At 41.7% G+C, this 15,202-nt stretch overlaps 1 protein-coding gene across 3 annotated transcripts; it reads right to left on the bottom strand.

The window, feature by feature from the left end:
• Window positions 1–3: 3 nt before the first annotated feature.
• arfgap2 (ADP-ribosylation factor GTPase activating protein 2) lies at window positions 4–13,643 on the bottom strand. 3 transcript variants are annotated; one of them, XM_081605614.1, is made up of 17 exons: window positions 13,498–13,643; window positions 9,866–9,984; window positions 9,720–9,792; window positions 9,512–9,643; window positions 9,004–9,090; window positions 8,175–8,274; window positions 7,272–7,328; window positions 6,300–6,344; window positions 5,810–5,862; window positions 5,056–5,192; window positions 4,845–4,976; window positions 4,637–4,765; window positions 2,951–3,103; window positions 2,744–2,870; window positions 2,584–2,671; window positions 1,265–1,389; window positions 4–1,185 (listed from the first exon to the last, which is right to left on the bottom strand). In XM_081605614.1, the coding sequence occupies exons 1-17, from the start codon at window positions 13,567–13,569 to the stop codon at window positions 1,165–1,167; spliced, it is 1,650 nt and encodes a 549-aa protein (XP_081461740.1). In that variant the 5' UTR covers window positions 13,570–13,643; the 3' UTR covers window positions 4–1,164. The 3 variants fall into 3 exon arrangements, with proteins under 3 accessions (XP_081461740.1, XP_081461742.1, XP_081461741.1); XM_081605616.1 differs by lacking the exon at window positions 13,498–13,643 and adding an exon at window positions 13,240–13,355; XM_081605615.1 differs by lacking the exon at window positions 6,300–6,344.
• Window positions 13,644–15,202: the final 1,559 nt, after the last annotated feature.

The following is a 15,202-nucleotide window of genomic DNA, read 5'->3' as shown; positions in this document are numbered from 1 at the left end:
CTCTGAGGGTTTTCCATCTTTATTAACATACTGGATACGGTTCTGTTCGTAGCCTACAAATAAATATCTTGATCCTTTCAGTGATTGGGTTCTATCGGGGCAAAGAAAGCAAACATCTGCTGAACGTCGAGTCTGCTCAGGACCCGGCGGCCCGGTTCAGCGACCCGGTCCGGGTTCGTCGCATCGAACCGTTTCTGAAACGGAAACGATCTGAGAGGTTTTAGATTTAAAACTGTAAAAACTGAATCTGAGGTAATTTATAGCAGACTTGAGGTTCAGACAGTCAGGATGCATAGTCAGATCCGCCGTCCATGAGCTGTGACCTCTGACCTCTGCTGGGCCAACCTGGAGGTTTGCATCAGGGCTAAGCTGTTTGTCAGCAGAGGTCAGAGATGCAGTATGGAGCTAAATAAGGGCCATAAAACCTGCTTAAAAAAAGGAAAATTTAAAATCTGGAACAGAAATATATATTTTTAAACTGTAAAATATTTAAAATAAAAAGTTACTGAAAAAAATATTTGGAAACTGAAAATAAACGATTAACTGGGAAAAAAAATTAACTAAATTTATTTCAACCAAAAAAAAAAAATTAAAAGATTTTAAACTCAAAAAATTACTTTTAAACTGGTGGAAGTTTAAAACTTCTCGTTTATTTTATTTTTTCAACAAACTTTCTGGCCCTGATTTGTCTCCGTATTGCCCGGCCGTCGGCTCAGGACTGGTCTGAAATCGGTGCTTCTTACAGAAGAGAAACAACCAAACTCAACTGAAAGTCAGCAGCTTTTAAACATGATGGATTTATGAAGAAAACACGGCGCCTTGTTTTTAATATCACAATAAAACAAAAACTTTAAATGTTATGAATCAAAATCACATTAATTTCTGGATAAAGAAAATAAAGATTTAAGTCCTCAGGTTGAAAATCTACGACCAGCAGGTTGTGGACAGAAAAACGGCTGTTTTAGAAAAGATTCGATACTTTCTGATGGTTTATGAAAATAAAAGTCACAATTCTGCTAATGAGGGAAGAAATACTGTCTCTAGTGGAGGACAGGACGGGGGACGCCGTCTTTCCCATGCAAGCCTTCCCGCGTCTCGCCCGTCTCCTCGCCCCAAACGCGCACGTCAGTTTGGAGCGATGCCGGATGGTTCTGCCGGCGCCGGTCAGTACGACCCGTAGCGGTCCTGGGAAACAAGGCCGGTCTCAGTGAGGAGGAGAAGAAGAACAGCGATGGAGATGCTAGCGAAGCGCCGCATGACTCACCTGGATGGTGTTCATCACGCCGTTGGCGAGGACGGCCATCTTCCCCGCCACGGTTTTCACCCCCTGCTTGAACTGGGCCATGTCCGGGCCGGAGGGAAGAACGCTGTCCAAACCCGAAACCCGGCCTGTGGGAGGAAGCACAGCGCTGAGTCCGCCGCTGGAAGTAGTCCCTGCTAGCCGATCGGAGACTGATCGGCTAACAGGGACGATTTCTGTGCTGTTCCACCGTTTGGACCCACTACAGCTGGAACTGGTACCAGAAGATCAAATGGATCAAGCTAAAAACATTCAGTTCCAGAATCAGAACTGTTCTTTCTGCAGACAACCAACCAAACATGAATCAGATCAACGTCCGATTATCAAAACACACAGGAAGCTAGCTAGCTAGCATTAGCATCTCACTGACACGTTTGCTGAAGACTTTAGAAACGAATGAATGTTAAAATCAGTTGGAAGGAAAATTTCTTCCCATAATGATGATGTTGATCGTTTTTTATCCCTCCTGTTAGACGAGACTTTTTATCTGTATTCTCAGAACTTCAGCTGTATTTATGTGAAATGAATAGAAATGGACAATAATTGTGTCTTTTTTGGGGGAGTTTCATTTTTTAGTCTTAATTTATCATGAATTAAGACAAAAGAGAGACCTGGGTCTGTTGGACATGTTTTCTTCTAATGGCTTAAAAATCTACTTATTTCCATCTTTGTACAAATAAATAAAAACGAATCAGAATCAATGTTGGCTCCAGACTGACATGATAAAATCTGAGCTATTCCTAAAAATACCCTTGTAAAATTCATGTTTCCTTTCAAAGAGAAAAGCTGCAATACGTAAATATCGCAGACGTAATAACAGGTTGTTGGAAAGAGCCGGAGGCTGGATCTCTGGTTTCCTGCAACTTCCTGTGGGATCAGCAACCGGGTCGACTGCAGGGCAACTGTTGCCTGGAGACACTTTGGCTTCGTTCACACAGCCTTCTAGTTAAATCAGACTTTGGTGAAACAGTTTCCGACCCCAACGCGACCCGACATCATTACTGGGGTCGTGGTTCCTGAGCCCAGCAGTGTCAGTCGGGTCGTCGGCTCCTGAGCCCAGCAGCGTCAGTCGGGTCGTGGTTCCTGAGCCCAGCAGCGTCAGTCGGGTCGTCGGCTCCTGAGCCCAGCAGCGTCAGTCGGGTCGTGGTTCCTGAGCCCAGCAGTGTCAGTCGGGTCGTCGGCTCCTGAGCCCAGCAGAGTCAGTCGGGTCGGGGTTCCTGAGCCCAGCAGTGTCAGTCGGGTCGCCCCTCCTGAACGGCGTTGGGTTGATCCCCGGGTCTCACCTCTGCCGTCGCTGCCGTCTCCGAACAGATCTGCGGAGCTGATGGAGCTGCTGCCCGACAGACTCTCCAGCTTCGTCTTGGCCTCGTACTGACAGGAAGAACACAGTCAGCTGACGGGTTCTGTTTCATCAGAGCGGGTCCGGCCCAAACGGCCCCTCACCTCGGCGCTGCTCTCCCGACCGAAGAACATGTCGGAGGAGATGGCCTTGGCGTTGGCGAACTTCTGCCTGGCCTCGCTGGACTCCGACCCGGCGGACGACGCCTCGGCTTTCCTCCGGCTGGGCAGCCTGAACCCAGAAGGAGAAGCAGCATCAGAACCGGAGCCGATCCGTGCGGAGAGTCAGGCCGCGTGAGGATGAGCGGATACCTCTCTCCGATTGGCTGGATGCTGGAGATGGTGACTTCCTCCTTGGGCTCGTCCTTCTCCAGAGCCCAGGCGGCGGTGAACGAGGCGGTGCCGCCGTCGGCGTCCCACCGCGACCCGAAGCCGTCTCCCACCGTGAACGGGTTGTCCTTGTACCTGGAGAGCAGAACGGGTCAGAACACGCTGCTCAGCCGGTTCTGATTAGAAATACACCGATCCAATACCGATATCTGGATCGACCCCAAAACAATTCCAGACCCACATGAGCTGCGTTTGTTATGAATACGAACAGAACTGATGTAGGAAGAACCGGGTTTTCTGTTTCTGTCAAATAAGAAATAAAATCACGTGTGAATAAGTTTGTTCACACCATAAATCAGTAAAAACATTCGTCACCTTCTGTTTTCTTCTTCGTCTGTTTGTTGATCATGTGACGCAGAAAAAATGCTCCCATTGCAGTTTTACAAAATAAACCAATTTCAATACAACTGGATAAATAAAAAAACACCTTTTATCAAAAACTCTTTTTTTCTCAAGATTGTTTCAAAATATCGAACCGGATAATCGATCGGCGGCCGATCCATAAGGACAGATCTACTCAGTCTAGTTCTATGTGTTGTGCTCTGGCTGACGTCAAACTCTTTTATTTTATGTTTATTATTCCTAATTGAACTTTGTGAACCATTTGAAAGACGGTTTGTTGCAGTTTTTATTTCTGTCAGTTTATTATTTGTTTAACTGCACAAACTGAACAAATTAAAGTTGTTTTTACACGTTTGACCAAGCTGAACTTAGATTAGGCCATTTGATGCTCCGTCATCAAATACATTTATAATTCAGCTCATTCATGTTAAAAATAAAACGTTTTGAGTCAATTCAGCTGTTTATGAGTTTTGGATCGACACCAAACCTCCGATATCAGCATCTGAAGTGAAACATGGATCTATCATTTCTAACGTTGGTTATATGAACAGAGATTCGTTACAAAGTAAAGAAATATATGAAAATTCACAGGAGAATCTGAGTCTATAATGACTATATATTAATAACAGAAACCAAATAAAATACCTGAATAAACCTGATCGCAATTATTTTGTCTGTTGTCTTAAATTTCATCATTTAGTGGAATAAAAACTAAACAGTAAAAAACTATGAAAATATGTGAGGAAGGGGCAGGTGTGTGTCTGTCTCTGTCTGTCTGTCTCTGTGTGTCTGTCTCTGTGTGTCTCTGTCTCTGCGTGTGTCTCTGTCTCTGCGTGTCTGTCTCTGTCTCTGTGTGTCTCTGTCTCTGTGTGTGTCTGTCTCTGCGTGTCTCTGTCTCTGTGTGTCTGTCTCTGCGTGTGTCTGTCTCTGTGTGTCTGTCTCTGCGTGTGTCTGTCTCTGCGTGTGTCTGTCTCTGTGTGTCTGTCTCTGTGTGTCTCTGTCTGTGTGTGTGTCTGTCTCTGTGTGTGTCTGTCTCTGCGTGTCTCTGTCTCTGTGTGTCTGTCTCTGCGTGTCTCTGTCTCTGTGTGTGTCTGTCTCTGTGTCTCTGTCTCTGTGTGTCTGTCTCTGCGTGTCTGTCTCTGTGTCTCTGTCTCTGTGTGTGTCTGTCTCTGTGTGTGTCTCTGTCTCTGTGTGTCTCTGTCTCTGTGTGTGTGTGTGTGTCTGTGTCTTTGTCTCTGCGTGTCTGTCTCTGTCTCTGTGTCGTACTTTGGGGGTCCGGAGGTGAATCCCGGCTCGTCAAACAGGTCCAGTTTGGAGCGGGACGACGTCTTGGCTCCCGCCGGCGTCTCCTGCTCGATCACCTGCATCTCTGACATCACGGAGTGAGACACGACGCTGCGACAGGAAACCAGAGTCACGTTTAAGTCCAGAACACCGGCACGGACCCGAGCCGAACCGGGACCGGACCGGTTACCTGCGGCCGCCGAAGCCCATCCCCAGCCGCTCCGCCTGCTCCCTCTTCTTCCCCTCCAGGTTCTGCAGCTTCTTCTCCTCCATCTTCCTGTCGATCTGCAGCTCCTGGTAGGCCAGCCGCATGGACGCCACTCTGCAGCGCAAACGCAGCGCCGTCACACGTCTGCGCCGCCTGACTTACCGCCGACAGGAAGCGGGAGCGGCTTCCTCACATGGACTCCTCGGCTTGCTTCTTGGCCTCGGCCACCTGCTCCTCCCTCAGCTTCTCGGCCACCTGCGCCTGCTTCTCCACCTCAGAGAAGCTTTTGCTGCTCACCTTCTGCGCACCCAGACCTTTCTTTGCTCCGAGCTGCAGCAACAGATGCACACCGCACTAATCAGATTTACATTTGTAGAAAAGGAAAGTCTTGAATAATTTTTCCCTCACATAAAATCCCAACACGATTCACTCAAGTTGGTGGTTGAAAAAACTGGAAAAGTTACAGACGTGAAAGGAGCTGAGGCAAGTTTACAGATTTATGCAGAACGATAAAGTTACAGCAGCCCTGATCCTCATGACTCAGCCGTTTATCTCACTACAGTAAGTAACTGATCTGCAAGCAGCTGACAGAGAAATGTGCTGCAAAAAACACAAATGATACAAAACACAAACAATGCAACAGAAAAACTTTGCAAGAAAAAAAACAAAAAAAAAGAAAAGAGAAAATGTTGCGACCACAGGAAACAGAAGCAAAAGGAAAAACAGCAGTATTCATGTTTTGAATCATTTTTAAATTGACTGTTTTTGTATTTTTTCTTACAGCAGTGATGTGTGAGTCGTTTTGATTGTAACTTTTTCATCTCCTCCTCTGAGCTGCTACAGATGAAAATTAGCCTCTTGTGATTTGTTCCTGCTGATTGATTTGCATCGTCTTGTTTATGGAAAAGAAATAAATCTAAAATCATAATCTAGCGTTTGATCCTCACCCCTTTCTTAGCAGCCATGGGTTTCTTCTTCCCAATGATGGACGGCTTCACATCTGCAACACAGCAGAACGTTTCTCAGCATGTTTTCATCAGAGACACACAGCTGTAGCTGTAGCTGCTTCTTTAGTTCGGTTAATTGTGCAACAGCGGCAGTCAGAGGTCAGCTGAGGTCGTCTCCGCAGCGCAGCGCTTGTCCTCCGTCTCCTGTAACTTCATGGAAACCAGCGAGACGAGGAGGAGGAGTTTAACTGATCAGCCAATCAGCTGTCACAGCGGCGACTGTTTGTGTCATTAAGGCGGCGGGTTTCTGTCAAAATGCTCCGTTTGAAAAGCTTCAAGCAGAAAACCGATTATTAGCCACACAAAGGCCAGAAGCACAAAGCCGTTTCTAACACACTAAGCAGCCGAATTAAGATGTTCTGGTCGGGAAGAAACAAACATCTGGCCACACGGCAGCAAGGAGGCTAAACGCCAAGCAGCAAACCTTCACCTGCAGCCGGCGGGCCGCTCTGCGGGGACAACCGCATGGAGTCCGCTACGGTACAAGATGGCCGACAGATCCATCGTTACAGCACAGACAGAGGAGACTCGGCAAACAGGAACATCTGAGCTCAGATAAAAGCTCCAACCTGACTCTGATTTATGGGATTTAATCAATAAAATGGAAACTACTGCTAAATGTGTTGTAATTGAAATAATCATCAGCTAACTTAGTGGTTTATCCAGTCATTACCTGGAGTACACAGATTATAAAACAACACAGAGCAGCAGTTAAACAAAAACTCTACAAAATATAAAAACCAACCTTTTCATTTTTAACTACAGATGCTACAAATGAACAAACGTTCACTAAAGGAATGCAGTTACTGCATTTTAGGTAATAAAATGCTTATTGAAAAAGAAAAAAAGAAATTTAATTACTTTTAATGTTTTTTAAAAACCCAAAGTGGTTAAATGAAAAATTATCAAAATGTGGAATATTTTGTCCAAGTCAGAATAATTGACGACTGAAATAATCGTTGGCTGCAGCTGAATAATGTTTTCCCTGTTCTCCCAGCAGCCAGTTGTTAATATAACTATATCACATAACAACAGTTTTAGCTGTGTGATTGCCAGGACCTTTTAGTAAAACAGATCTTTGATCTCATTAAGTTTCATCCTGTTTATAAAAAGGTTAAATAAAAAGAAGAACAGCGTCCTGATGAGGCCGTTTCAGGCTTTCTGACGGTTTCCTCCTCAACCTGTTATAATAAATGTTATTTTTACTCTGATTTATGAATTATTTCATGCTAAACTCAAAAGATGTGTGTCTGGTTTTCAGTGTCAGAGTTTTCCTCAAACATAGAATCATATTTCAACACCAACCTGGAGATTCCCAGAGAGTTTTTCCCTGAAACCTTCTGGCTCAGAAACTGGGAGAAGCTCTGAAGCATTAAATCAGATGATGTGAGGATTTACTCACCGATGGAGGCTTTGGGCGACGTGCTCAGGCCGTCGATGCTCGGCCCGTCCTCTGGTTCTGAAACATTAAACACGACTGAAACAAAAAGAAACGCTCACATCCAAACTGACTGCTTTGATAAAATACAGTCATAAACAAAACAGGAGACGACGTAGGAATCCAACTGTCTACAGCGACATTAAAGAGGTCCAGTCAAAGTAACGACTCCATGTCTAACTGCATCTGTGAAGAAAGATTCTTCACAGATGGATCAACGTCTGGTTGCTCTGACTTGATTCCGGTATTTTTATCGTCATCTAACACACACATCTGTGTGTGACATGCAGAATGTTCCTTTATCTCCTGGACACACGCAGGATTACATGAAAACATGAGAGAATAGAGGAAAATGACACTTTAGGGCAGAATCAGTTAATCATGATGACGACTAATGAAATAATCATGAACTAATTTAGTAATCAGTTAATTCTTAACTGGAGGATACAGACTCAAAAAGACCATCTGCTGAAAAAACCAACATATTCAGAGCTGCAATTAAGACAAAACTACAAAATACAAACATTTAGCATTAAAGATTAAAAACTATATTAACCAACTATAGTTATTTGCTGTTACACAAAAATAAAGAGACTGAAAAATTACATTATTCTGTTTTATGTTTTGAGTCAACAAGTTGAATTATAACTACTCTGAAATGAAACCTGAGAGGAGAAGCTCCAGGGATTAAACATGCAGGTTAATGTGAAACTAAAGGTTTGTGTTTTTGTAAAAAGCTTAGTGCTGCTTGTTTTTCTGATATTCCTGCTTCATCTCCTGTAATCCGGTTAATTCCTGGGATTAAACACGCAGGATAAACAGCAGGAACCGTCAAGGTAAACGCTCCGACCGCTGTGCTTCACTTACGGCCGTCATCCTGGGCTTTAGGCGCCGAGTCGGTCAGCTGGGGCGAAACGGCGGCTCCGTTCTGCGCTGCAGGGGGCGCTATGCTCCACTCATTAGAAAACTGAACAGAGAGAAGAAAAGAATGGCTGCTGATGAACAAAGAGATGCACAGATGTGCTGAACGGTTCAGTTCCAACCCGCCTGACAGGCTAACGATGTAGCATGTTGTTCAGTGAAGCTTTAACCGCCTGCTGGGCTGTTTGGGGTCAGCTGGATGGACTCTGACTGAAACAGCTGATTCACAGATGGCTGATTGGAGAGAGCTGCCAACTTTAATTACAACCTGACGTCACATTAATGCAATACAAACTAATTGTTGTTTGTCTAGTTTCTCGTAATTCGTGGAAATTGACGTAAATTCAACAGATCGCTGCAAAAATCGAGCCATTTGAGTTCTTTAAAAAAATAGATATATTTTTTGTGTCCAGTCTGCTTGATTTTCCTCTCATGTTTTTTTCTATATGTAGATTTCATAACAAAGAAAAAATATAAAAATTTCTTGCAGACATAAAGTAGCCCCACAAAATCATTGATTTTGATTGGCAAAAAAAATAAATCCTGAAGGAATTGAATGATCCTGCAGTTTCATATTTTCATAGTATTTTCAGCTCCAGTGTTTTCTGTTTACAAGCAGATGATTAAAAATGTTTTAATTCATCATTTATCCTCATATCAGCTCCCAAATTCTGTCTAATACGTTTGATAATAATAATAATAGTGTATTATTATCATTGTTCCTATGATTAAATGTGAAAGTAGCTTCTTAAACAAAGTGAGGAACAAGTTGAACCTGTGAATGTTCAGTGAAGAAGTCGTCGTCGTCGTCCTTCTTCTCGGCAGCGGCTGTCGTTCCTCCTGCAGACGAATCGATCCACAGCTGCAACGGCAGCAGCAGTTTATTACTCACTTTTCTTTTTATTCTAATGTTAAAGATGCGTTTATTATGTTACTGTAGGGGTTACACACCCTGTGTACTCTGGACAGGATGTGCAGAACTGCCCCACACACACAGGCACGCACGCACACACACACACACACACACACACACACACACACACAGACACACACACACACACACACACACACACACACACACACACACACACACACACACACACACACACTGATAAATGTCTTTATCAGCATTTTGCACCAAGTCAAAGATCCTGTTAGCTCAGGTTGTATAAGCAGACAGAAGGAGATGAAGGCTGCTTCTTCTCTGCATTACCAGCAGATCTGATGTTCGTTTGGATTTTTCTAGAAGGTCAGTTTTAGCCCCCGGCCATCTTGGTTCTCACCTCGGTGCCGTACTTTGACAGCGCCGCGTTAGCCAGCTGCCGGATCTTCTCCCGGTACATCTGGGCGGCGCGGCTGTTGTACTTGGCGTTGGTGTCGTTGATGGAGCAGCCGTGCTGACGGAAGAAGGCCGTCTTCAGGAGGAAACGGAAAGCGTTACCATGGCGCCAGGAGGCCAAACATCAGCTGACCTCCGAGCTGCGAACTCACCGCGTTGGCGTTCCCTCCGACCTGCATGCATCTGAGCTGGAACCAGTTCCAGTTGGAGTCTAACTCTGTGGATCTGGGGAGAAATGAAGCGTGTGTCAGACTGAAGCCGCTCATCGGCGTTTACACGCTGAAGCTGCTGAGCCGACCTGATGAAGCTGAGGTGGACGCCCAGCGAGCGGTGGATGCCGGAGCAGTCGATGCACAGGAACACGCCGTACGAGATGCTGGCCCAGCTCGGGTTTTTGGCAGCGCAGTCGAAGCAAGCCTGCACAGAAAACACTAATTCATCCCGTCGTCCTGCTAAAAACACTGAGAAATGGAAACGCATGTAATCTAATAAAGCTGCCAAACGTCCAACATTCAGAGGAAAAACTCACCAGAGAGTCAAACAGAAAACAACAACAACATTTAAACGTGACGGCTGGTCAGGTCTGTCACTGTAACAAATTCTGCTGGACGATAAATCAACCCAGAAATAATATTGTTGGTTTGATACCGTTTTCAAGTAATATATTGATTTGCTCATTTGTTAGAATCGCTGTTAGTTTACATAAAGTGGTTATTAATGTTCCATGAGTCCAAAACACAAAAGTATTCAAACCACATAGACATCATATCTGACAAATTACATACATAAAGCTGGATTTTTAAAAAGTTATATTTAATAAAAATAAGATTTCAGTGCTTTTTAAATGTAAAGTCTTTAGGTAATTTAATCCACTCCTGAATCGCTCAGATCTTTGTAACAAGTTAGTTTTGATAAATTTTGTCTATTGGTAAAATGATTCAGTATCTGATCAGATCAAAGACCAATAAACTTTACACTGGAACTGAAGGACATATTAAATATCCAAAATAAAACATGACAACCAAAAACAATAAATAGGAAAAATAATTTATGTAATTTTTGTCCATTTACTTTGTTCTTTTCAATGTTTTAGTTTGAGAAGGTCAAGCAGAGTCCAGTCCTCACATTTGATGTTATTATCATCCACTGAGTTCATTTATTATTATTATTATTATTATTATTATTATTATTATTTATCATATTATCATAATTTTAGGCATATTTACTAACTACACGATAAATAAACCTGCAAACATATTCAAAGGTTTTCTGGATGAAATGAGATTGTAGACGGACTAATAATTATTTGATCAACAACATAAAATAATAAAAATACATAAATAGTTTTTGTGATATTAATGTAACTTTTTTATACAGTTTATTTAAGTAGTTCTGGTTCAGAACAAAGTCATCTGCAGAAAAACAGAAATATATCACCAGTAATGCTTTACAGTTTTGTTGTGTCCATTACGCTAAATGTTTAAAAAACCAGTTTGTTTCCAGGATCCGCTGACCCTCCTGGACATGCATGTGGTGACAGCGGGAAGGAATGTTGTCCTTTCACAGCAGAACCAACCAGGTTCAGTAACAAACGCAGAGTAACGATTCAGGAATTGGTTAAAGTTCAGGTTCTCAGCCTGTGGTTGGGGGAATAGATGCTAAACGAAACCAGTTTCTACCTCATCCACCTCAGAGTCAGACATCTGAGTGATGTGAAATTCAGCATCAGTATTTGTGGAATGTCTTCCTCCATGTCACTGACTCATGCCTAAATGATTTAAGGTTCCTGTGAGAACAAGTCAAACCGGATTCAGTGAACAGAAATAAACCTCTTAGCAGACAATAGAAGATCTTTGAAAGTAGCAAACAAACCAGAAGCATCAACTTCAAGAACAAGTTAGTTTCTCACATGGATCAAGAAGTTAAGTCGCTCATGAGGGTCACAGTTTTTGTTCCTCACAGACTGATGATGTATCTGAATTTACAGACTGATGGTAGAAACATTTAGAAACATGTTACAAAGCTACCAACACAGTGAATGATGTAAACGGCTTTCTGAGCGACATGTTGAGGTCAGATTCTGGTTTTTTTCCTTTCTCAAATTGTAAGATTATCTCCATTTATGCATCATCCTGAGTTATATCTTATTTTAATAACCAAAGTTAATTAAACAACATACTTTTTACTAGGGCTGTGTAATAGTATCAATTTTACGATATATATCGATATTTTCTTTCCTAGAAAATAATCGATACTCATCTGCAAGTATTGTAACATCCAACTGTCACCTTCTCACTCACTGCTTGCTTCGGCGTGAGAGTGATTAGGCCATCAGGCTTAGAGTGATTCCTTCAGATGTTAAGTGTTAAAGGTATCAAACTCTTCAGAGCAGGTACTTGGTTCACTTTATCTACTTTACACATTCACGTAAGCTACAGTTTGTACTGTTTCAACTAAAAGAAACATGTTTTCTCACCACTTCTTTGATTCATTTTGTCCAGCTGTCGACTTTAAGTCTGTGTCCAACCAGAGCCAGGTATTGTGTAGTTGGTGCTTTTAATCAGTTTTCAGTTAAATTCATTCAGTCCAACTCTATAACAGTCACAAAATGTCACCAAAATCACTCTGTCCCTCTAAAATCTTCCAGAAAATCGCAAAAGTGTATTGAATTGTATCGTTTGCTGAATATCGCAATATATATCGTACTGTGAGCAGAATATTGTGTATCGTATCGTGAGATTATTGTATCACTACAGCCCTGCTTTTTACATGTGATTAGCGACTCAAAAGCTGGAAGCGTTCGACTTTTGATGAACAGAAACGTTTAAGTTTACACTAACCAACAGACTGGTGCACTGCAAAAAACTTTTATCAGTTAAATTATATTAATAACAGCTGTTCCACCTTCGCCTGCTAAAATAGTTGCTGAGCTGACAGAACCCTGAGTCTGTCTAACTTATAATTATCAGATTTAAAATATTTGTCATGGTTCCAAGTCACTGTCAGGGTTTTAATCTATGAAGGACGTAGCAGGTAGAAAAAGGTTTCGATCTAAACTCGTGTCTAAAACCAAATACCACAGATTATATAGTTATTATACCTGCAAGTAGACACTTCAGTAACAACTAACATACTATAACTATAATCTAAAACTGTTTATGCAATCAGCTAAAAACGAGTCTTTTAAGGATTTTTTTTTAAAGTTAGCTAAAAACTCAGACACAACATGAATGTATCCAAAATGTTGAATGAGGCCTTGAATAGACCAAAATATATATTATATTTTGTAGGATCAATCACAGTTCACTTACGCAACATCATCATATTTCTGTTCCATCTGGTCATGTTTCAGTGAAGCGATAGTTTGTGGTTTATAAGCGTTGAACTGGGATGAAGAAATACCACAAACACAGATGAAGAACAAATGAAATGGCTTTGATAAAAAATGTGACAACTTTCAACCTGAGGCTTTAAGAGCTGTAACATATCAGACACAGCTTTGCCTTAACCATTAGCAAAGCCATCAATGCGGCGAATTAACTCGATATTGGCATTCATATTTGTTTTCTGTGACTGATAAAAACAATATTCTATTAAAGCCGATAAGTTTTTTCCGGTGACAAGGCTTCAAAGCAGCGAAGCTAACAGGTTTTCTTCCAGGGAAACACGAACCGTTTACGTGGCCTTTGGGTTTGACTCGGGGACCGGCAGGCTAGCAGCTGTTAGCTCCTGTTTTGCCTTTAGCTCCGGTTCTCCGTAGTTTTCAATGGGAAAGCATTAGCGCCCGCTAGCTGTTAGCTGCCGTTAGCTCCACTTAGCAGCAGATGCTAACTGCTTCTAACCAAATATATAAATTAAACCAACGCATGCCGGTTAAAGGTAAACTCAAATAACAACACAACACTGACCAACGACATCGAATGCCGTTACCTTGTTTGAGGGAATTGATCTCAATCTTTTGAAAATCGTCAGGATTTCGGTCTTATTTGGTTCCGTAGCCATCTTGCCACTGTGGGTGACAAGTTCCACGAGCTGACGTCACTACAGAAAGTCGCGTGGACCATGGGAAAGCGAAAGTTCTTCTGTAATTATTAATGTATATACACATATTTAAAAAAACAAATAAAGCAAATCTATGCAACAGCAGTTTAGTTGAAAAATACTCGTTTCAGGTAGAAAATTGTTTAAATTTATTAACGGTTTCCAAATAATAAATAATGTAATTATATCCAACCTATCAGCATTAAGATGATAATGGAATTATTACACGCCAGTATTGACGGCTGACCAAATAACCCACGGGAAAATACACGTTTAATATTTAAATGTTCATTTGCTTGATTACGTTAATTATTGTGTTATCCTTCATAACTCTTGCAAACATAATTTCACACGCAGTTCCGAGGTGAATATGGACGCCAGGTCCCACATGGATCTTTCAGCTTTATATCTGCAACATGACATAAAGATGTTTAAGTTTTATTTGGTAACTACTGGTCAGCCATATAATGTTACAAAGATGCAGTAAGTTTTAGATAGATTTGTATCATGTGCTTGAAAATAAATAAACAGATAAATAAAATGGAAAGCTCCATCATATCTTTTCAGGATCTCTTGTTCCTAGTTAAAATGGCAGGAGAGAAAAAGAAGAAACAAAAAGATTTCAGAGTAAATTAAATAAATTTTTGATCCAGTACTCTAAGAAAAGTACTGGATTTAAAAGTTTCTTCTAGTTTAGCCTATTTGTCATCCATACATTTTTCAAGAAATGTTATTAGCAGGACAAAAATACTGAAAATGCAAACAAAAAGCAGGTTTCAATCAATCAATCAATCAATCAATCAATCAATCAATCAATCAATCAATCAATCAATCAATCAATCAATCAATCAATCAATCAATCAATCAATCAATCAATCAATCAATCAATCAATCAAGATTACTTGTATAGCACATTTCAGCAACAAGGCAGTTCAAAGTGCTTTAAATCATAAAAACACAAAAATAAAATGTTATAAACAATCATACAGTCACCAGTTGAGAAAACCAGAAAACAAACATTACATCACCAAGATCATCAATACAGATCAAACAAGGCGATCAATATTCCATTCATTATGGTTCAAAAGCAAAGCTAAACAGGTGGATTGCAGCCTTGATTTAAAGGAACTCAGGGTTTCTGCAGTTTTGCAGTTTTCTGAAAAACTGCAAAACTTGCAGTTTTCCAGATCTGTGGTGCATAGATCTGTTTGTTCCAGATCTGTGGTGCATAGAAGCTGAGAGCTGCTTCTTTATGTTTATTTCACTGATCACACTCTGGCCTGATTCCTGCCAGACCCATAAATAAATGAAACAGAGCCAGTCTGACAACATGAAGTAGGACAGAAGATGTCAAACAGCAACGCAGCATCAGCATGCCCTAAACCATGTTCCAGGTCGTAACCTTAAGATTAAACTCTGCTGGTCCAGAACACGCCTGTAAGGCTCCATCTGAGTGGCCTAGTCAAAGTCTGAGCATTGAACTTCTCCAAAATGACTTTAAACAGAAGTGAATCATAAAAGAAGGCAGAAAAGAGTGAATATTTCCCCATGGCCCTGCAGAGTGTAATTCTAGGCTCAGTTAATTTCATCCCCC

The sequence above is a fragment of the Poecilia reticulata genome, chromosome 3, assembly GCF_904066995.2.
Source record: "Poecilia reticulata chromosome 3, P_reticulata-male-v2, whole genome shotgun sequence".
Taxonomy (NCBI): domain Eukaryota; kingdom Metazoa; phylum Chordata; class Actinopteri; order Cyprinodontiformes; family Poeciliidae; genus Poecilia; species Poecilia reticulata.
The sequence above is the reverse complement of the archived record's forward strand: the minus strand, read 5'-3'. Positions and strand labels throughout refer to the sequence as shown.

What these genes read in the sequence shown, in the direction of transcription:
- arfgap2 (XM_081605614.1), bottom strand. Translation starts at nt 13,569, where the DNA reads ATGGCTACGGAACCAAATAAGACCGAAATCCTGACGATTTTCAAAAGA. An exon ending in GATCAATTCCCTCAAACAAG is followed by an intron (nt 9,985 to 13,497) that starts GTAACGGCATTC and finishes TTTTCTGTGCAG; the next exon opens with GCTTGCTTCGACTGCGCTGC. An exon ending in AAGCAAGCCGAGGAGTCCAT is followed by an intron (nt 4,977 to 5,055) that starts GTGAGGAAGCCG and finishes TTTGCGCTGCAG; the next exon opens with AGTGGCGTCCATGCGGCTGG.